Source organism: Telmatherina bonti (assembly GCF_933228915.1).
Source record: "Telmatherina bonti genome assembly, chromosome: 16".
Taxonomy (NCBI): domain Eukaryota; kingdom Metazoa; phylum Chordata; class Actinopteri; order Atheriniformes; family Telmatherinidae; genus Telmatherina; species Telmatherina bonti.
This window is the reverse complement of record NC_136614.1, coordinates 21,783,823-21,807,481: the sequence shown is the minus strand read 5'-3', so window position 1 is coordinate 21,807,481 and position 23,659 is coordinate 21,783,823. Positions and strand designations below refer to the sequence as shown.

The 23,659-nt window shown below is 37.4% G+C and overlaps 1 protein-coding gene across 1 annotated transcript; it reads left to right on the top strand.

The window, feature by feature from the left end:
- Positions 1–16,644: 16,644 nt before the first annotated feature.
- Positions 16,645–23,285, top strand: gata4 (GATA binding protein 4; the record flags this gene model as incomplete). Its single annotated transcript, XM_079255994.1, has 6 exons — positions 16,645–17,167; positions 20,822–20,988; positions 21,135–21,260; positions 22,628–22,709; positions 22,856–23,001; positions 23,160–23,285. 6 exons carry the CDS (start codon positions 16,645–16,647, stop codon positions 23,283–23,285), a joined length of 1,170 nt encoding a protein of 389 aa, XP_079112120.1.
- Positions 23,286–23,659: the final 374 nt, after the last annotated feature.

Sequence of the window (23,659 nt, the reverse complement as noted above, 5' to 3'; positions counted from 1 at the left end):
TTCACACTCAGCCACTTAGTGTGTCCAAGCCATGGTCCAAGCCAGCAGACACAATTCTCACGAGATCACCTCTCAGGCTGCCTTCTCACCCTGCAAATGGGGAAAAAGCAAATCAGAAAGGTCTTTGTGCGGCATCTCCCTCAACAGCACTCACTGCAAAAACCTAATAACTGATGGCTTAAGTCATAACCTATTATGCTAAAGTGGAGGGCGATGAAAGCCTGTGAGGTTAGTCAGCTGGCAATGGCAAATATGGAAATGCATCACTTTTTCCCCCTTTTTTTTTTTTTTTTAAATGTTTTTTTTTTTTAAGCAGGCGTCCCTACAGAAGTATATTATTTGCAGATGCAACACGGTAATCCAGTTTATACATGCAGTCATGTCTCCAATGAGACGCCAGCTAACGCAACACCTATTACGCTAAAATGAAAAAAAATAAAGAAAGAATTTTTCATATAAACACATTGGATAGAAAAATTGTGCAATTCACCCGTATGTAACTTGAAAGCGTTATATAACAGGTAGTTTGTTAACCTTAAAGTGAAAGCGCTATTTGAAGCTAAATTATATCTGGCAACAGCTTGCTAAATGGTAATTCCTGCAAGAACTGACCGCTGACCAGCCATTCTCGTCTTTTCTACATGCAGCAACAGCCAACATTAATATTCAGAGGTGCTACAATCGCCAGAGCTATCGCCAGGGTTAAGCAAACAAAACCACATCGAACAAGGTCCAGTCTCCTTCATCTAGCTGACATGACAGTTGATGCTAACAGAGCTAGCTAGCCACTTTGTTTACAGACAATAGCAACCCGGTGTCGATGGTAAGAATCACCTTGCATCCATTCGTAAAGCTACTTACATACCAGGAGGTATTCCTGCTCAAGCAAATTAGCTTAACGGTGCCGCCAAACACCGATTTGCAACGACCCTGTCACATGCTGTATTTCATATAAAAACACAGGTAGCTGAAATTGCTCTGATACCTTGCGCGCATCCCAGAGTTGCTACATGGAAATGAAGCCACCTCCCTTTGCAACGCCCTCTGGTGTTTTGAGTAAGGTGAATTTAAAATGAAAAAATAAATAAATAAATAAACCAAAACGGTGCGTCATGTTCTTACTCTCTGTTAGTGTCTTGGGATAGTTGGCGTTATTGCTTGATATTGCTGTATCAACACAACTGATATATCAATTATAATAGCCACAACAACATAGTTAACATCAAGGTGTTCATTTAGTATGAATTGTTTGTTTTGCATAACAGTGACACGTTTTCCCTGGTGGTCTAGTGGTTAGGATTCGGCGCTCTCACCGCCGCGGCCCGGGTTCGATTCCCGGTCAGGGAACTGTCTTTTGCTTTTTTTTTTTTTTTTTTTGCTTTCCAAAGCTTTAAACTACGTGTGTTCTTTTATAGTTTTCATACAGGTGGTAGTATGTGCTCTCTATTTGTCGGATTATTACAAAACAGAGAGCCACACAGTTGTCATAAGGTAGTTGTTTGCATTTTTCTTTTGTGAAACTTGGCTGTCGACCTATATGCAGTCCATGTTGTCGATTCAACACCTCCAAGACAGTTTGCCAACTTTGACCACCAGGTGGCAATATTTAGCAACAAATAGTCTAACAATGAGGCGGACGGAATCTATGAAGAACAGTCAATGTAACAGTTTTAATGATTTACTATCATTTACACTTGGGGGGGCGGGGGGGGATTATCATTTTTCTTTATTTCAGGTCAAACATAACTTCAGATTTTACCAAAACAATGTCTATTGAATGAGCAGAAGCATCCCCATTAAATGCAACCTTCTATGATTTTATGTAAGGTTTGCATAGACACATATTTTACTTTAATTTAATCTAATCTGGTGTTTTGTCTGGCACTCATCTCAGTAAATTCAACTAAATTAACTTACAGAATTTAAAGCGTGCTGTGAGATGGTAGAAACCCGACTAAGTTGTGAAAAGACAGAGACCCTGGCAAATGGCCCTCTGATTGGATGGCCTAAAAGTTAACCAGTTCCTGGCTGGCTGTGTATCTTGGCAGTTATTTTGACAGCCATTATCATTGTGAGAATGGGAGATAAGTTGTCTTAGGGATCGCCATGGCGCCGGTGTGTCCCTCCTCCGGCCTGGTCAGACTCTTGTCAGCTCCCTCTGCCCCCTCCTCTCCTTACCCTGCTAAGAGCAAAGGATTGTGTGTGTGTGTGTGTGTGTGTGTGTATGTGTGTGTGTGTGTGTGTGTGTGGGGGGGGGGGGGGGTAGAAGCAGGATTTGTGTTGGCAGGGGACTGTATGGCTCTGGGTATCATCGTCCCCTTTCAAAACCATCAAAATCTCCATGTGACTCAGAAATAGGGCAGCTCAAAAATGTGGCTTTCAACTTACTTGTTATTTGTAAATGTTGTCTTTTAATTTCATGGTCTTTCTTTTTTTCCCTTTCTCTCAACTTTTACTGCAACTTTGCTCTATATTTGTTTCATTCCTCTCCTGCAAGCACAAGAATGGCTTTGAACAGATGACGAGAAAGGACAGAAACCATGCTGTGCCAGAGATGCACGCTGTCATAGACTTTTGAGCACAAAAAAAAAGGCAAGAATGAATTCCAATAAACATTTGACTCTGACTGGATAATGTTTTCAAGATGTGCTCATCAGATGGAGCTATAATATAAGCCTAAATCTGTCCACCATGTATTTTCTATTGTCTTCATGTCTTGCAGAATATGTACAGCAAACATGAATCTACTGGACAAAAAAAAACAAACAAATGAACAAAAATTTGTTTGTCATTATCACATTCACTTGTTTATGGAGCCAGAGTTGTAGATTAAAACAACAGCAAAGACTAAAATACTTTATTGTTTTGTTCAGTGACTGCCTTGTTTTGGTACTTTGCTGCAAATAAAAAAGAAATCTTACTTCTATCTACTTAAACTGATGTTGTCAGAAAGGTCTGACCCAGTTCAGGCCTTGGATTGATTTAAAATCATTTCGTTCAGACGTCACACTTCTAGCTTAGACTACGACCACTGATAACTTCAAGTACACCGTGGCAGCAAGAAGCAGCAAAACCTAAACACTGAAATAAGATATGTCACACAAATGATAATTAATAGAGCATATGGGGTCATAATTCATTTTAATGAGCCAAAACGGGAAAGAGAAGTGAAGCTATATTTTAAAGAAAAGTGAGTTTTATCTGTAAGTTTACAGGAAAGAGTAAGAATGCTGACACAGTGTTGGACAATAAACCAATTAGGACAAAAAATCTTTAAAACAGAGTTCGTCATGAAGATAAGAAACAGTTTAAATAAAACCCTGTCAGAACTGAAGGCCTCAGAGCTAACCACTGACACATGTAAGCTTCCCACTGAGGTGGTTGACCCAAAGATTGAATTCATTTGAAGTGACTGATACTTTATTCACCCTAAAATGCTCAAAATAAGGCAAATAAGATGACTTTTCCCTAAGTGGTTTTTCATTTAAACTTATGTTTAGTCTATTTGCCTTTTTTATGTTTATATTATACGCTTAACTTTATATACCTAACTTACAAAACTTGCTGCTGCTTGACAGATGTTACCAACAATTCAACAATGATAGACTTAAAAAATGAGGACATTCTCTATGTTTTAGGGAGTCGTTCAAGATTTTTAGAAAACATACTTGTTTACTACACTAATCATCAAACAGCTGTTAGCAGAAAAGATTTATAGAATAAGCACATATTCTCCATGAAACACTTAAAAAGCACAGTGATAGATTTAAACAAGTAAGGTAATTTACTTTACTAAACAGCATATAAAAGTTAAATATAGTTACAGCCACTATGATCACACTGACAGTTGAGACATTAATAGAGTTTAACATTTCAATACCATTCAATTTGTTTATTCCTAACTTGCATGTCTGATGTTAGGAACAGTGTGAAAAATTATTCAAGACATTCTGCTACTTATTCTCTGCAGGAGATCATACATGAACTGACATGTCTTCAAGTAATTTGAAGTCAAAGATCTGTGTTTGACTTTATTGGGGCCAATATCAGTAAATTCTTTAAATATTTCTAAATAATGCATTAGCGTTCATTGTTTTGTTGCAATAAAGGCATTCACCGCACTCTTGGTGGTCTAAGACAGTCCAGGGTGACTCAAAGACCACCGTCTTGGTTTCTTTGAGGTTAATAATCCTCAGCATACACACTCTTTCTGCATACATATACACAAAGAAGAATGAAAGTGATGAAGATATGGCTTGAAACAGCTATATACCGTCTATCATTCAGTGCCACTACACCTACTGTCAATCTGCCAAGTCAGCTGAGGCACTGCAGCCATGACCTTTGACCCAAGAACTGGACAGGAGGGGAGAGGTTATCATCGTTGGAGTTTTAGTTCTTAAAGCTAACTATCCAGACAGAGAAGGGGCCACACCCTGAGGAAGGAGCAGACCGGGTTTGAAACTTGAGGAAAAGATGGGCAAAAAGCAGAATAATACCATTACAAAAACATACACACCCTATCATGATTTTTTTTTTTTTTTTTGGATCATGTGACTGGTGTAGGGGAGCAAACAGTCCATGCTTGTTTACCTTCCTTATCAGTGGTGTTGTAACAAGTGGAGAAACACACAGGCTGACCTCAACACTTGCACACATATGCAAGAAACTTCACATTGGTCAAATGCATAAAAAAAAAAAATCTATATGGATGTGTATTTATTTTCTAAACTGTGCTTTTATGTAACTTTTCTGACACACTACAGCTCATGCCAACACTTAGACAAAACCATACAGATCATGAACTGTGACTTCACATTACTAATAAATCTCCCTCAGCACTCCTTAACTCTCCTCTGATCTCATCTGCCATAAAAAAGAGGCTTGTCTTGTACAGTAATGATGACTTTTTGTTAAAAAAAAAAAAAAAAAAAGGAAAAGGAAAAAAGGAAAGCCTGTGCCTAACTAGTGGCTAAAACTATGAACCCTATTCAACGCTAGCTAAGACACAACAGTAAAAAATTCCAATATGACTTATAGTGGCATCTGCCCATTTGTGACTGAGCAATAAGTCAACTTTTCATTTATTGTAAGAGCAATATTCCTGCAAGACGTAAAAGATATAAGGTACCATAAGCATGTGCTTACTGCGTCTAAGATTCTATATGCGTGCACCTTTTGAAGTGCGCTCTCAAGTGTGTTTATGTGGCTGTGTGTGCTCAAACATGCACTCCCACTCTCACGCTCAGACTGTGGTAAGTCCAGGCCAGCGCCACATCAGTCCATCATCACAGATATGGCTTGTGGTCAGATAGCAGGTCTGGCGGCGCACAAGACATTTTGTCCACTCTGTCATGTTTACTTATAATGATAAGCTTTGATGGATTCTCCACGAGCTATAGACACCACGGCGCGCACACACTCACACACATACATACATATGTACAATGTACTTCACCCACGCACGTCTGCGAACACACCAAAAGAAAAAACAAGTAAAAGCTGTTTGACAACATCCTCATAAGTAATAGTTCATTTCCCCCATATTAGCTGGAAAAGGGATTTATAGTCATGTTACTCTTTCACAGAGACCACACTCACTTAAAAAGCCAAAGGTTTAAAGGTTTTTTTAAATCAAGAAATTAATACACTCTATTTTGAACAGCTGAGAAATAAGTCTTTTAGGTGGTTTAACAGTAAACAGACAGGTTGTCATGTGAACAAGGTACATTTGTTTAGAAAAAGTCTTTGTAACAATTTTAAAAAATGAAAGTTTAAAGGAAAAATTTTCAACTTCATTCTTTGAAGTGAAAACTGAATAAATATCCTTCAAATGACACACTGAAATCCAGCAAAGAAATAGTCTAATAGAATCATTTTATCATCTGGTTTAGTCATTAGATCTGTTGGTCAGCATGTCCAGTGTTTCCACTGGGTTGATTCACTTAAGCATGGCGTGCAGCCAAACCACAGGCCGGTCCACTGCAACTGTACTGGATCAGTTAAAAAGGCTAATGAGCCCTGAACTTATCATGTGCCTCAGAGGGCAGAGGTGGGGTGACTGAGTCAGACGGCAGAGTCAGAGCGCATCTTGTCACACATGTCGATGCTTGATTCATAAACCTTGACTAAACTTTCCACTGACATTTAAAGATACTTTTCCTGAAGCCAAAACAAGAGAGTGGGAAGTCTCACTGAAGCTGAAGTGGAAAAAAAACTCTTCTTCTTTCAAGCTTTAACATACTGTCAATCCAAATATGCAGAAATTATCACAAGACTGTAACCATATTCATATGACAAATCTTTGCTGCAGTGCACCAGTTATACTATAGTGAAATAATTTTTTCTTTTCTTTTTCAATCAACATATACTCCTATGCAAAAGTTTTAGCATCCATCTCTTTACTTTATGAAGATAGTCTATTTCTTGTGGAGCTATGCTCATCAGCGATGGATTCTTACAGAAAACCGATCTCTCACATGAAATAAAGTGATGTCAAAGAAGAGAATTTGTTATTTAAAGTGCCTCCAGGTTGCACTTTGCACCGTTTGAATATAGAAGATAAAGAAAATCTATGGATCTGAACATCATAACAAAATGTCAACATGACTGCAAAGAGGCTGCAGGAAGGTTGCGCTGTTATCCTCTTCCCTTCTTTGCAGCTGATGTTTGAACAGGGTGGCAAGAAACATTACCTGTGATCCCACTGCAACATCTCAGGTGGAAAAAGCAACATCTGGGTGAGCAAGCGCTGCTTTGGATGCGTGTCATGAACAAACTTCTACTTAAACGTTGCAACTTTGGAGTCGCATTTTCTGTTTTCTAGATATCACATACAACACAGCTAAGCGATATGTTTCCAGTTAAAATTACAAGCAGCAAATTCAAATGTGTTAATCTACAATAGAGAGAAAGACTCACAACAGATAGAAAAGGTGTCTGCAGGTGTGTTGGAGGATGTAAACAGTTCTATTCTATCCTATTTATTGTCATTTGGCAGATGCTTTTACCCAGCATCTTACATGTGATATATGAACAATTAACCATAGTAATGTAACTAACACGCATGTCTTGTGGGGGGAGGAAGCCAGATCACTCAGAGAGAGCCCACGCATATACAGGGACAACATGCAAACTCTGTTCAAACATCCCCCCTCAGCTGAGACTCAAATCAGCTACTTTCTTGTTGTGAGGCCGCATCTAGAAGGTGGCGTCACCCTGCAAACCCACAGAGGCCATTGAAGACAGCAGGGTGGCGTAGTGGTTAGCATTTAAAATGCATAGTTTGTTTGATACTTGAAGGATCTTTTGAAATTAAACAATAATTTACTGTACAATTCTAACTTCAAGCTGCATGATCATTCATATTCCACAATATTTAAGCAAGCCATTTAATCAAGGTAGTGTAGAAGTCTCCTAAACTGTGTCTCATCAGTATGTTTGGAATAGATCCTCCAGGAATCAGACACCTTGGTTAATCTCACAGTCTCTGACATTTGGATTTAACCCGTGTGGACACTATGGTATTATGTTAAAGTAACAAGTGAAAAAACATGGATTTGAGGACCCAATGTTTTTTTTCCCCAGCAAAAAAATTATATCTAAATGATCATTGGAATACATAAGTGATTTTACAGCACTCTGAAAGGCCCAGAGTGCCAGTCAGTTCTGAGTCCACAGCTATCGTGGATGAAAGAAAGAAGAAAATGAAAGAATCAAGAAGAAAACATATTCAATCACTTAAAATTTGGAGACTTTATTCAGTGTCACTCAAGTTCCAAAATGAATCACATCTGATCTACATATCTGAATTCAGGCAGTCACTGAAAATGTCTCCACAGGCAACTTTTAATGCAGATGTTGATGATAAGAAAACTTTCTTTATGATGAATCCACACAGCATTCACAGTCTTAGCTGTAAACCGGAGCCATACAGTCATCGATGCCACCATTAAGCTATATGTTTCTCTCTAGAAAACTGTTAACTATAAGAATCCACCTTAGCTTAACTCGGCGTTTCTTCCTTTTACCCGGCCATTTACCTTTCACCCCCTGCCTCTTACTTAGATACACTTAAGACTGTAAGGGTAAGATTTAAGGAGTACGATTCTGACTCGGAGAACATGACAGTATAAGGTGGAGAAGAAGAAATAAGCAACTCAGAAATAAAGGTTTCCTTCTTTCACAGATTCTTATTTAACATCTCACCCCTCCCCTCATTCTGTCAAGGCCGCTCATTTCTTCCTCCTACTTGCTTGACAGGGAAGGGGTCAAATAAAGAGACAGACACACACACACACACACATACATGCACAAATCCAGGACCGACCGACTGCAACGTTACAAATCTTCACCGCCTTATCGAGGACAACACACTGATAAGTGTGTCTCCACTCCCCATCCGACAGATCCATCTCCGAAAACATCTGTGACACGTATAGGAAAATGTGGAAAAATCTGTCTGTGTGCGCAAACGACAGATTGATGGTTCAACTCACTCCTGTGACTGTAAATTAGCCAAACATATATGAAGTAGTGTGAAATAGATGCATTTAGCAGTTTTGGTGTGAATATCGATGCGTAGAGATAAAAATGAGCAAGGTTTAGATGACATAAGATATGTGCACGCCTGTGTGTGAGTATGTGCATGTTTTGGGAGTGCTGCACCTGCAACTAATGATGTGAAACTTCGTCTGCTGCAGCCATCCATGCTGGACTCACTCCCCTCACATCACATCTTGCACCTGTTGACCTGCACCAACCAATACACACATTCCCTCAGTGTCTGCTTTTTCCTCAAATGCACACACACACCTCTGGAAAATTCTGGCATGACAACAGTCTTTGCAACTCTTGGAGCTAAGTAACCTCATTAACCCGATCTGAAGAAATTTGTTTCTTGATGTATTTATTTGCATGCAGTGCAGCGACACTGATTTTATCAATATATATGGTGATAACTGGCAGAGAAAGGCCTACTAGCCTTATCATTAACTAAAATAAAAGTTTATTAATGTCCAAACAATATAAAGTGTAGTTCGATCTACTTTTTTTTTTCTCAGATTTAGTTTGACAATATGAATCATGGATTCAGTAAATTTCTAAATTGCTGCATAAATAAAATAAAATAAAATAAAATAAAATAAAATAAAGTAAAATAAAATGGGAAATAAATGACAAACTACAGCATAGTTCCGGAGGCAAAGTGCAATAATGTTACAGATGTTTGCAGTTTCTGAAGTCTTGTGACGTATGTTCAGCTGTGGTCTTATCTGAAATTTATTGTTTCCAGTATTCTTTCAGCACTTTTTTTCGGATCAGGGAATCTTTGCCCTGATCATTATTGATTTAGATGCAATTTGCACTTCATGGACGCCTTTACAAAGACAAAGGTGTACTTTCATGAATTAACCAAGCATCCTTCCTTCTGTGTGTTCTTGTGGTGGACGTGCGGGGCCACTGGGTCGAGTTGGGCTGGGTCTGTGGTTCCCACAGCCTATATGGAGGCAGCCTCCGCGGCGCTATCAGCCTCTGTCTCCGGCCCCCCAAGCATCAGCGGGCCCCCCTGACGTCAGCCTTAGGCCTGATAACGGGGTCCATGGCTAGCAGCAACAGAGGGCTGGTAGGGGGAGGGGGGCTGGAGATGGAGGGATGAGGTGGAAGGAGAGTGGCCAGTAGGGAGGGAGTGAATGGGGTTACACTAACAAAGCCAGTGGTGGATAAGACCTTCAGACAGATAAGACAAAGTAGAATGTGGAGCCTCTTTTGTTTTCCACTGCTCCTCCTGTCTACCAGCGTCATCCTTCTCATCCTGGCGCTCTCTTTCTCTTGGTCAACTTCAAATTCCTTTATTTACATTTCATCCATTTATTAAACCTCTCTTCTATGCTACTCCTCCTCTCTTTATTGAAACAGAAATATCCCTTCTATCAGGCTTTTGTGCTGTTACAGGTCATGAATTAAAGCACTTTTTCTCTTTCTGCTTCCTCATTATGTTTTCATACAGTTATGAGAGGACAGACTGCCTTCGACAGACATTATTCTCACTTAACTTCATACTCTTGTTAATATTTCTTCTGCCATTCCCTCCAGCATCATTTCACACCAATTCAGCCACCTGACTCTTCAACAACCACCTTTGCTTGAACTCTGAACCCTTCATCACCTCTAGAATCCATTGTTTTGATGATGTCACCTCACCTTTACCTAACCTGGATCTTACCCCTAATTTGCCCTTCAGGAACAAACAAACAGCCTTCCCTCCGCCTGCCACATCAAACTGCGACTAAGCCCCATGTATGTGCATATTAAACACAAGCTCTGAAAGTGTGTGTGTGTTCCCTATTTGCTCTTTAGGCCTTCGCTAGCCAGCGGACTTTGGCCAACTGCTTATCACAGGGAGAGGTCCTGGGATCCCTTGGTCCTCACAGCTAAAAATACACTTAGAACTGCTCGCACTTGAGCACACTTTCATTCTCACAGGGGCACCCCGGTGTGAAGTTTTCGATGGATAAGAGAAGACTGTCGGGCACAAACCTGGCCAGTATGGTTGTTCAGTGATGTATGTTTCATATGACGAAGTTTCAGCTAATACAAGTCACTTATTAAGATAACTACTGAATCTTTTTTATTTCTGTTATAGAAACATAAACACATCAAAGACATTGGAGAGAAAGAAGTTTTGATCATTTAAATTCTTATCATTTGTAATTGAGTGTTGTGTGATGTGTTTGCGCTGCTCTTCAGACAGTGAGAATCAAGAGTCCAAAACAGTCCTTCAGCTCGTCACATATGAGAACCTGCAACTGGGGAGTTAATAATTTATGCAAAAACACACTCCTGGTCTATGATGTGTGTGTGTGTGTGTGTGTGTGTGAGAGAGAGAGAGAGAAAGAGAAAAAGAGAGCGAGAGAGAAGGTGGGGGGGGGGGGGGGGGGGGGGGGGGGGCACAGATGCCCAGGTGACTTGCTGAGAAGACTTGTGTATGTGTAGCTTTCTGACCTTACCTGCACAAACACACAGAAACCATCAGATCCTTAAGAACTGTATCTTCCACCTCCAACACACAATAAAGTGCAACATGTAAATATAAACATAATATATTTTGAATTCTGTTTTTGCACATACTTTAAAGACTTTATTTATTCTAAAATCCCAAAGTGATAATAAAAGACGTGTTGAAATTGACACATCTAGCCCATGCCATTATACGCAGACTAAATAAAACTGACTGAAATAAGCAAGGCCTTCCCTGAAAAACATGATCTGGATGGCTGTGTATATTTTTATAGCATTAATATACTTTCACAGATAAGAAAGTTATCTATTTAATGTGTACAAATGCATCCACACACTGTTACTAATTCTGTTTTTTTTTTTTCTAGTTGTATAGGTGTCAACCCCAGAACAGCGTTCCCCTTCGTCTCGACTCAACTTACATTCTGAAACAAGTTTCACTACATGCTGCAATGTGGCTGTTTTTACAGTTTTCTCACAACTGAATTAACATTTTCATAAGCATTAGTTCAAACTCTACAAGAATTAGTTCTTTCAGCACATCAAAGACACATTTTTTCATTGCATTGATCAAATTGAAAATGCTTTTGGACTTGTAGCAACTTGCACAATTTCTCTGTGTTTTAATTTTTATGTAATTTACTTTGGTCATGTCAGTCAAAATGATCTAAACTTAGAACTGCAAAATAGTCAATCCTCATAAAGCTGATAGTTGTAATTTTATTGCTTACCTCAATACAAAAGATTTAAACTAGTTTTTAAAATGTCCCGCAGAGTCTGGATTCACCTTTCAAGAAGATTATTTCTTCGCCCCATGACAAGGGATGATATCAGATGCTGTGTAGATGTATGTGACAGACAGGTGATCATGTATATACACACATATACATGTATGTGTATATATATATATATATATATATATATATATATATATATATATATATATATATATATATATATATATATATATATATATATATATATATATATATATGTATATATATATATATATATATATATATATATATATATATATATACATATATATATATATATATATATATATATATATATATATATATATATATATATATATATATATATATATATATATATATATATATATATATATATATATATATATACATATATATATATATATACATGTATATATATATATATACATATATATATATATATATATATATATATATATATATATATATATATATATATATATATATATATATATATATATATATATATATATATATATATATATATATATACATACATATATATATATATATATATATATATATATATATATATATATATATATATATATATATATATATAGTGTGGGGGCCGTGTCCCCCACACTGGAGAAATAGCTCCAACAGATACCTGTTGAAACATCAGAGATTTCCGTCCAGAAAAGCGCATTCCTAGGAACAGCTAAGATACTGTGTAGGACCCTCAAGCTCCCAGGACTCTGGTAGAGAACCCGAGCTTGAGAGATGAGCAGGGATTGGGAGGGGTGGGTGAGGGAGGAGGGTTTTTTTTTTTTTGTTTTTTTTCATATATACATTGACATCATACAGAAGTGTTTAATTATGTTCAATACGGTACATTCAACGCATGTACTGATACACCAGTTGGTCGTTTACAGTTAAGCACAAGTAAACAGTTGATACTTTATGTATTTTTTTGTTTTGCATCATGTTGTGATCAAATTACTATAAAATGGCAAAGTGTGTTTGAAGTGAAATGTAAATCAAGTTTATTCTGTGTCATTTATTCAATTACTTTGCTAAAAACAGAGTTTTCAAATGGCTGTACATCCAGTGTGTGGTGCTGTCTCGGGCGTTTTCAGGTCATGTCTCCAAGATCTGACTGTTTTGTATTCAATAACACAAAGAAATCACAGATCAAACTGTCACAATAAAAACATGACTAAGCCATTTAAACACTGTTAGTACTCTGTGGTGACATGACCTTTACATTTAGATGCCTCTGAAAGTTTCATTGACATAAAAACTTGCCTCTGAGTAATTAAATATCCATTAATACCAAGTTACATGATTTTACAGGTTGTCCACAATGTTAATTCTTTTGTGAGAAATGCACCAAAACAACTAAGACAAATGGCAATGGCTTCCAAAAAGCCTATAAGGCCAAATATCACAAACATGTTTTATCTCTTGTGAACAAGCATTTCTCTAGATTTTCTTTCTTTTTAAATTTATTTCACATTATGCGTACAAATAAAAATACATATTTCTGAATCATTTGTTTTCAAAATGATCTTAATTTCCCATGGAGTAAATAAAGTATTCTAAATTTCCTTTCATTTAATTTAATCTAATTTTCAGCTGACTGTGTTCTGATATTATTTACATTTTGCACAACGTGAACCTACAAAAGTACATATCTAATATTAACATCAGCACTTGGACTCACTGTATTATTATGTAGGAGACTGGAATGCATGACAACAAAAAATGAACAAAGATTCACGAATAATTAACTTTTCATTTCTCTGTGTGAAAATGAGATCAGGAAAATGATATAAAACAAAAGAAAGAAAAAAGACTTGGTCTTAAAAGCTGAAAGAAGTTTTAGAATCAATGTGGCTTGAAAACAGCAGTCAGGCAACCCACATTGGGATTATTTAGAGGGAAAACCATGAGTTAAAATATCATAAATCCATAAATGTATTTGTCTTTCTTAGTGGAAAATAATCCAATATAGATTACATTTAATTTATACCGGCTCTGAAATCAATGTTAATCTGGATACAATTATAATTGAACAAATGCAACATTTTGAAACTGGTCAGATAAATCTTTAAGTCTTTATGATCCCATTTAAGTCAGTATTGATTTTCACTGTTCTGACGTTATCATTATCACATGAGTGAACATCAATCTGATCAGATAAAACAAGACAAATAGGTGACATCAGCAGGAACAGAAGATGAGGAGATGAAAGGCCTTTAGCCTAAAAGAAGTGGTTTTCTGCTTACTTTGCAGAGTAAACTGCCAATGAGGAAACCCCCGGAGTACAGCTGAGTGACAACTATGTGTGTTTGTGTGTTTCACTAGCCTCATATCGTTACTCTTTCTGGGTTTTCCTGCTTCTTATTTGAAGTGTTCTTCCTGGAGCCAGGAGTCTACAAGCGTTTGTGTGTGTTTGTGTATGTGAGGAAGGAGGGCCAAAGTAAGTCACCGACCCCAAATGATTGAGCCTCTGCCCCAGCCAAGATGGGGACAGTTTTCCTGGTGCCTGGATCAGACGCACAGACAAGCACAGGCACACACACTTTCCTTAGCAAAAGTATGCAGCATACCAGCATCTCTATCGAGTCCCTCATCCAACACCTCCTCATTCATTCACACTGACAGCAAACACACACCAAGGTTGCACAGTTCCACCAAATCATCACTGCAAACATGCACAGAGTTTACATGTGTTCTGGCCTCTGTCACTGACGGTGCTACAGCCTGGCATGTGCTAAAACACATATCTAAACACACACTATAGACAGCAGCGGAACAGAGGACAAACCCTGCTTGATTTTGTGATGTTTTAGGAAACTTTTCACCCTAAAATTTACAGGATAGACAGCGTGTTGCACCAGTCAGCTCAAAAAAAAAAAAATCTTCATTTCTTTTCTTTAACATCAACAAAAATCAGTGAGTGAGTTTATTGGACAGGAGCCATAAAAACATGAATCATTTGTGACTGATGCCACTTTATCCCTTCTCAGACTAAAAAGCCCCACCTTGATATTATTAACCTGCAATTGGTGGTTGTGTTATCAGCCAGTTACACATTGATGGCAGTTCACCATTTCCACTGAGGCATTATTGCCCTGTTTGTCTTTTCCCCTACTGGAGAGGGACAGGGAAGAGAATTAGCAGTTTAATACTACAGTTTAGATAGATAGATAGATAGATAGATAGATAGATAGATAGATAGATAGATAGATAGATAGATAGATAGATAGATAGATAGATAGATGGATAGATAGTGCAGTAATTACAGTGATATATATATATATATATATATATATATATATATATATATATATATATATATATATATATATATATATATATATATATATACACACACATATTTTATTACCATTTGCACAGCTTTACATGTCAGATTTTAATTGTTGTCCAGGGAAAACCACACATAGCAACATCAGCAAGATCAACCTGAAACATCAACATTAGTTCAACAGAGGATAAATTAATGCACTTGCAAGTAATAATAGCATCCTTAAAATACAAAAACAAAAAAACAGCAGTTATCTGTAATTCAGACATAATTCTGCTGGGAATTGTTTTTTTCCTGATAGTATAGGACCTTTTATTTTACCGCCATCAGTCTGACATTAACACTCACATACACACACTGCTAAAGGCCCCTGCGAATTTTATTGGTTGGTGTAAGAGCTGCATAATTCACTGATCGTCCGTCAGTGGGAAGTAGGCGCACAATGAAATGGGCTTGTGTGTTTACGTTTGCTGGTGTTGATGACAGGTATAAATCTGTCCTCACGAGGACGACAGCCGCCGGATACTTCCGACTGCAGCAGAATAATTCCTCATTGTGCACAGAGATACACACACACACACACACACACATAGAGAGAGAGAGAGAGAGAGAGAGAGCAAAAAGGCCCAGCTAGAGCTTCTATATAGGTATATAGGTGGTTACTATAGTAGGTACAGCCTAATAAACAGTGTAATTAACACATCTGCGTCTAATCCTCCTCACTTACAAGTGGATATAAGTTCTTCTTCTTCTTAATATAATATAAATAATAATAATAATAATAATAATAATAATAATAATAATAATAATAATAATAATAATAATAATAATTGACAAAGAGTCATTTTAAATTTCGCTACTGATAAAAGGAAACCTATGAAAGTTGAAAAAGACTCCTTTCCTCATTTATATATAAAATACTTTCTATTCAGATGCTGATTATTTGCAAATAGGGATTTTAGTGTTACAGGCAGGCAGCAAGTGCTGCTCAGCTGCTCAAAGCACACTCTTTGGAGAAGATCAGTAATCTTTCTGAAACTTTTTTATGCATCGACGGAATAGATGGGTCTACGTATTTTGGGCCTAAATATTATACTAAATATTATACTATTTATGCAAAACGACAGAATCCAATGAATAAAACAATAATTCAAAATAGTATAGATTAAAAGTGCTTTTTTTTTTTTTTACATAGAAAACTATTCAGCAAAAAGTTTGTAAAATGTTCACGTGTGTGATTGAGTGAGTGAGAGAGCAAGACGGAGAGAGGGAGGGAGGGAGAGAGAGAGTAGATAACAGCTGGATCTTGATTACAAGGAATAGTCTCACTCCTGTTTTCTCTTGTATCGTCTCTGCGCGTTCAGCCTCACCTCCCTTCTTTTATTTTTCCGATTGCTGCCATTGCTTTGCGACTCATCAGGAGATCAGATTTGAACCAGCGCGTGTTGGCTGGTAAACTACATGTCTTTCTTGTGGCATGCAGTGATTTTCCAGCTTAACTGCATCACTATCATTTAGCCTTTCTATCAGAACGGATGTCCATCTCAAGGTGAGGATATGTACCAAGGCATTATGACAACCAACCACGGACCCCCTTCCTATGAAGCAGGATTTCTCCACAACGCCTCTGCGGGCACCTCTCCTGTTTATGTACCCACCACCAGAGTCGTCACCCCCATGATCCCTGCGCTGCCCTACCTCCAGACGCCCGGTGCGTCGCAGCAGAGTAGCCCCGCATCGAGCCATTCTGCTTGGGCGCAGCCGGGCGCTGACTCTGTGCCGTCATACAACCACTCCCCGGTGTCTCCGCGGTTCACCTTCTCCACCAGCCCGCCTATGTCGTCCGGGGTGGCCACGGCCCGGGAGACGGCAGTTTCTTACACCAGTCCCCTAAACATCTCCGCCAACGGAAGGGAGCACTACGGAGCGAGGGCTCTCAGCGGCTCCTATCACAGTCCCTATTCGGCCTACATGAGCCCCAACGTGGGCGGATCGTGGCCGGCGTCGCCCTTTGATAGTCCGGTTCTACACGGTCTCCAAACAGGCGCTGCTGGAGGCACAACGCGGCACCCGAACATAGGTGAGCCAAATTTCATTTGTATTTGTTATTCATGTAGTTGCATTGAAGATAATATTATTATGTTCATTTTTGATTTTGAAATATTTTTATCTTACATTTTGCAAAGCTGAATGTCTATCCTTGAAATAATAAATAAATAAATAAATAATTCAGGCTATTGTTATTATTATTATTTATTTATTTATTTTTTGTTAATTTTTCATATGTTGAGTTCAAATGTTTTTCAGAGCGTTTTCAACAACGCACCAACTAAAAAAAAAAAAAACCTAATAGGCGCATTGGCGATCTTTTACCCTTATTCAATTAAACACATGGAATAACTAATATATGTATATATATTTACTATAATATTGACCTGTTTTACTATATAATTATAAATGTCTTTTATGTTAATCATTTCAGTGAAATGAATGATCACGAAGGAGCTATTTAGCCGACTGTCGGCGTGGAAAAAAGTTTTTTCTAACGATTTCCCACATAAGATCAATTCTACAAAATCAAAATAAGATCACATAATTTTTTTAAAGGGAAAAAAGCATTTAACATTTAATGCGGGACACGTGAATTTACTGGAAGGGTCCCAGGTGTTTAACAGCCTAGGCCTATACATAAATCTAATAAATATGACGACTATAACATCATCGGGGTGATGGGAACTTATGTTTAACTGGATCTGAATGGAAAGCACAGTTTGTGAGGATTGCATTTTATAAGCTTTGTCGGATATTGCCTTTTAACAGAATGCAATAGACATTTTATTTAATGAAGACAGAGTAAAATTTTGGTTTATATTTTGGTTTAAAATTACTTTTATGTTTAGAAATCTGACCGGCCTCTTGGTGAAAATAAAGTGTGATCAGTGGGAAATGACCCCACTGGGAGTGATTTTGTCCTTTAGCTGCAGATTTAAATGTACTCTGAACTGTATGACAGAGATTTCATAACACAGCTGTTTTGATTGGGTTGTCAGTTTTAGTAATAGCTGCGTGTTATAAACAATATACTTTGCATTACTAATCTTTTTATGATGTCTTTCTGCTGTGGGAAGTAAGTCATTCTGTTTAGCTGTATAGCTGCTGGGCATAATTTTACTTCACTATTATAAAAATAGACAAATAAGTTACTCAAATGATTACACTACAATACAACAAGCCAATGATTACACGCTTTTGAGCTATCATTTATTTCACAGTCTGTTAGTTATTAATGAAGTGACTTGTGACTTTTTAAAGTTCCCTCTAAAAGCCGCCGCACAAAGTAGAAAGAAAAAAGATCAACTGTGCAACAGTGTGAAAGATAACAGCATTGATCCAATCTGACCTCATCTCGTTACAGTCACACTCATCTGTAAGATTAATCTCGTCCACTCACACCTTTTATTTACAATTGTTTTTCTGTCATGTGTCATTGTTTTGCAATCAAAACAAAACAAATCCAATTTCAACTTTTGAATAAGAGACATTCAGTCAGTGGAAATATTTATTCTGTAGTTAGGAAAACAACAAGTTCTCTACATTTTGTCAAAACTACATTTAAATCTGTTTAAATTTATTGTCCCAAACATGAAATATTTTGTATAAGCTTAATTTTAACAAGGAAAGTTAAAAACATTTGTTGAAAATATTTTTGTGTGTGTGTTTCAAGAAAAGAGCTAATTAATTTGAAGAAATACCTTCAGGAAAAAGGATTGTTGTAAAAAACTATTCTGGATGTGATTAAAATTTTTTATTTACATTTAATATGATCAGTCTTAGAAAAGATTTAATTGGCTTGGAAAACATGCAAAATTATTGCTGCTCCTATGAATATTATCTTAAGTATATTTTCATTGACAACTATGATCACAAATTCTTGCAATTTCCGTTTGGGCTTAATAAAGAATTTTTTAATTTAATTTCAAAAGCTCATTAATACTATTCTATATCCCTGAGAGTAATAAAGTAAGCCAGAGAGACAGAGACAAGAAGGGAAAGAAAAAGAAAGAGAAACAGAGAAAGAAGCGAGAGAGAGAGAGAGAGAGAGAGAGAGAGAGAGGAGAAAACTTGCTTGACAGGTAGATGTTTGTAATGGGTGTTTGCAAAGTGTAAAAAATAATTTAAAAATGTAAACAACTGAGTTTTCTTTATTATTTTAAAATATCCCCAATAAATAAATAAATAAATGAATAAATAAATAGGCTGAACAGAGATGGAGAGTATATTTATAATGCACATCTTCAAAGAAATACAAAGTAAAATTACTATATTTCATTTGATGTTTCCAAAGCAGATTAAAATTGTTTTTCACCCTTAAGATAAAAATTGTTTAGTGTTTAAACTGGAGATAATTTTCATTTTTTAAAACAACAGTCTTGGTTTTTCTGTAAAAATAAAACTTAAAGGAAAATTCTCAATTAAAGTACAAAAAAACTTTGAGTCCTAATTAACTTATGCAATATTTGATATAACGACAAACAAAATAAAAATAAAATGTGTTTTGGGTGTATTAGTAAAGTAATGCTTCATTACAGGAAATATTGGGAAAATGCAGCACTTGTCATTTTGGTTAAATTTACACGAGGAACTTTACCCCCCACCACCTCCGACACAGACAGTAGTCTGTACATGTCAGATTTGAGTTGACCTTTTTATTTCTATTTTCACCTTTGGCCTTCTGAAGTGTTGATGTGGATGCTTGTGAGCTACAGCCTGATAAAGACACAGACTGACACACGAAGGAAAAAACATAAACTTCCATTCGGATAGAGGTGGTCACTGCAGAATTTCTTTTGTGTAATGTCTTGTTTGCTGTGTTGTGTTGGCTACAACTGCCGCCTGGCTCAAGGTTAGCGTGCCCTGCTGACTCTCAACCTTGAGGAGGCCTGCAACATGCATGACTCCAGATGCACTGTGCAGCAAGATGAAGAACAGATACGGGCCAGATTTTTACTATCTGAAGAGGAGTAATTATACACGATGATGATTAAAAGCTCATTATGATGTCATTTAAAAGAGATTTTACAGGTTATGTGTTGCTGATTTCTGCAGCTCAACAAAGTGGTTGCAGTCTAGCCACACATTACAGATATCTACTGAAGCCTTTGGTGGTGGTGTGACTCCTTTAAGAGGGGAGAAAAACCAAGCGTCACATCCACTCTACAGATTGATGTCTCCTATCCTGGATGGCTAAGTGGTTCTTGGGAGATACTCCATTATATGGCAAACAAGCGGATGAAGATTACATTTATCAGATGTCATGGTCTCCGAAGGAGAGAGAGAGATTAGAAAAAGAGAGAGGGAGAGAGAGAGAGAAAGAAAGTGAGACAAAGTTGTGATCGACATTTGAATTTGATGGAGCTTCATGCCATCTCTATTTCCAGCCAGCTTTTATCTGAAGGGGAGCTGTGAGATAAGAAAGGATTCCAGCCTGCTGTTGTGTGGGGCCTTATGGCTGCAGCCTGCGTCTCCTGCTGGTGCATGAATGCCAATGCATTGCTAACATGTGTTTTAGGATTCAACTGCAGGAATCTGGAGAGGAAAAATGTTTTGTGGCTTAAACTCAGCAGGAGGACAACAACACGATTATTCCAATATGTTGTCTGAGCCAGAGCCATGAAGAACTTATTTCACCTCATAATATGTCTAATGGTTACGTTATATTCTCATCTCTTATCAGATTTATTTGATGACTTTGCTGAGGGGAGAGAGTGTGTGAACTGTGGGGCCATGTCAACCCCCCTCTGGAGGCGGGATGGTACTGGCCACTACCTTTGTAACGCCTGCGGCCTCTACCACAAGATGAATGGCATCAACAGGCCTCTCATCAAACCCCAAAGGCGGCTGGTAGGTGACAGCAGATCACAGAGAAATGTAATCTTCTCCATCATTTTCTCATTTTAGAGACATAAATTCAAATCCTTTATAAAAGAAAAAAAAAGGAAAATTAAAACCCTTTTTTGCTTTCCTTTGACATGTTTTATCTGCTGTAGTCCGCTTCGAGGAGGGTGGGCCTGTCCTGCACCAACTGTCACACCACAACTACAACCCTGTGGCGACGAAATGCAGAGGGAGAGCCCGTCTGCAATGCATGCGGGCTCTACATGAAACTCCATGGGGTAAGGGGAAGAAAGAAGAAAACACAGATTCGATCGGGCAAAATCCTTGCAATCATTATAATTAATAAATGAATGTGTTCGTATTCATAATGTATTAAAAACAGTGGTCTGGTTCAAGATATTTCACAGTAACTATAGTTGGCATTTTTATAACACAGTAGAATAAGAGTGGGTTTTAAAGAGTTTTAAAGTAGACAAATAATAAGCATGTGACTGTTTATTCACAAAAAGTAACAAATTGCTAATTCTTTGATTTTCTTCATTAAACCTCACAAATAAATAGATAGCAAACCAAGGCCAGTTTTTCATGTAACTAAATATTAATTAGATACCCCTACTTTTTGTGGTTGGGAGGCTAAAGTGTACATTTACCCAAAGTATCATCATTAATATTGTAAAATTGTACATATTTAATGAAAAGTTAAGTTCTTTTTGTAACATATGAAAACAACAAAAGCGTAAACAACATTTATTATTATTACAATAACAACCTGCTATGTGTCAGTGACTCAGAGGTCATGGGATCTGATCATAAAGAAATTCTGTTTTATGACAGGAACTGTTCATTTACATTCATTCATTCATTCATTCATTCATTCATTTATTCATTCATCCATTCATTATCCTAACCACTTAGTCCGATGAAGGGTCACAGGGAAGCTGGAGCCTATCCCAGCCGTCTTTGGGTGAAAGGCGGGGGACATCCTGGACAGCTCACCAGTCCATCACATGGCCATTTGCATGCAAAAGAAGCCAATTTCAATTCATATTTATATTTACAATTATCCTCATCTTCATTTGTACTAATATTAGATAATACCTTCTAAATATAAAGCATTCGGGACACATCCACTACTTGGCATATATCTTGTAAACTTGTTACATAGTGATGTTATTATGAAAAGGGCAACATGGCTGTCCTACACACAAACATTTCACTAAGTTCAGGAGTGGTGTTTTCTGTGGAAGAAAAAAAAAACTTTCAAATAAATTGATAAAAAGAAAATTTTTAAAAAATTTTTAAAAAATTGACCTTTTCAAAAATATCTAAAATGAACTGAAAAAAGTTAAAAGGAGTAATTCAGATCATTAAGTTATGTGGACAGTAAAAAAGTGTGGTTACATTTAGAAATAATTAAGCATTCTTCATAAATGTATAAAGCTTTGAAGTCTTCATATTTCACATAGATTCACTGAATTAACAACAAGAAATTAAGGAAATACATTTTTATCATATTAAGTTTTTGTGTACTTTATTGGAAACTATATGTTTAGTATTTTTTCATTTTCTATTATTTTGGATGTTGACAATGGATTTTACAGTATTCATGCCAGGCTGTGAAAGAAGCATTTTTCTATCTCAACAGGTCCCCCGACCTCTGGCTATGAAAAAAGAAGGGATTCAAACTCGCAAGCGCAAACCAAAAAACCTGAACAAGTCCCAAACTGGTGTGTTAAAGATCAGTCTAAATATTTTATAAGAACAGTGGGGGAGTTTTGCGTCACATGAAAGTTGTATTTGTATGTTTTATCAGTGTGTATTTCACATTCATTCAGAATTTGTGCATTAACTTTGGCTCAACTGAACTCTGCAGGGACTCCAGGAAATGAAGGGGCTTCAGTCACACCAAGCAACACTCCCCGCTCCTCCTCCAACACCAGCAGCACAGATGAGTCTCGCCAGATAAAGACGGAGCCAGAAAATCATAGCTTGTACACACACCAAAGCACACACACGCAGGTAAGCTACTTCATGGTTGTGATTTAGTGTAAAGTTGCTGAAAAACAAGCCAACAGAAAGAGCAACAAAAGTTCATGATCATGCTGGTCAACCTTGCAAAGCATGTCTTAGGTCATTAAAAATCCCCAAACTCCTCATATTCCTCTGTTTCTCCTCAGATTTCAGCCCTACCAGCCTACATGACAGCTCAAGGAGGTGCTATCCCCCTCAAGGTGTCCCCTGGCGGACACAACGGGTCCTCCAGCTCCAAAGCGGAGCCCTGGAACAACTTAGTTCTAGCTTAGATGACTTAATGCCCAACAACTCAAAAAAAGCTACCTATGTACAGCATACTTATGAAACTCTCCTTTGACTCCTACAAACTGTATCCGGTCATCAGGATATGAGAGATACTGTGGATGAGATGAGATCTTCAGCAGTACCATACAGACACCATGTGTACAATCAGAGCAGCCAAGGACTGAAAACAGGAAATTTCTGTCATTCCGACCTTTCCATGTACCAGTGTGGACGCAAAATCAGCCTGAGTAATGTAATATGACAAAATTTCACATAATGAACAGATTTTACTAGTTTTCTGTGTTAGTATTGTCTTCACTGCACATTTTTGGCACAGAATTGATTTTGATAAACCCCCCCTCCAGAAAGACCCAATTTG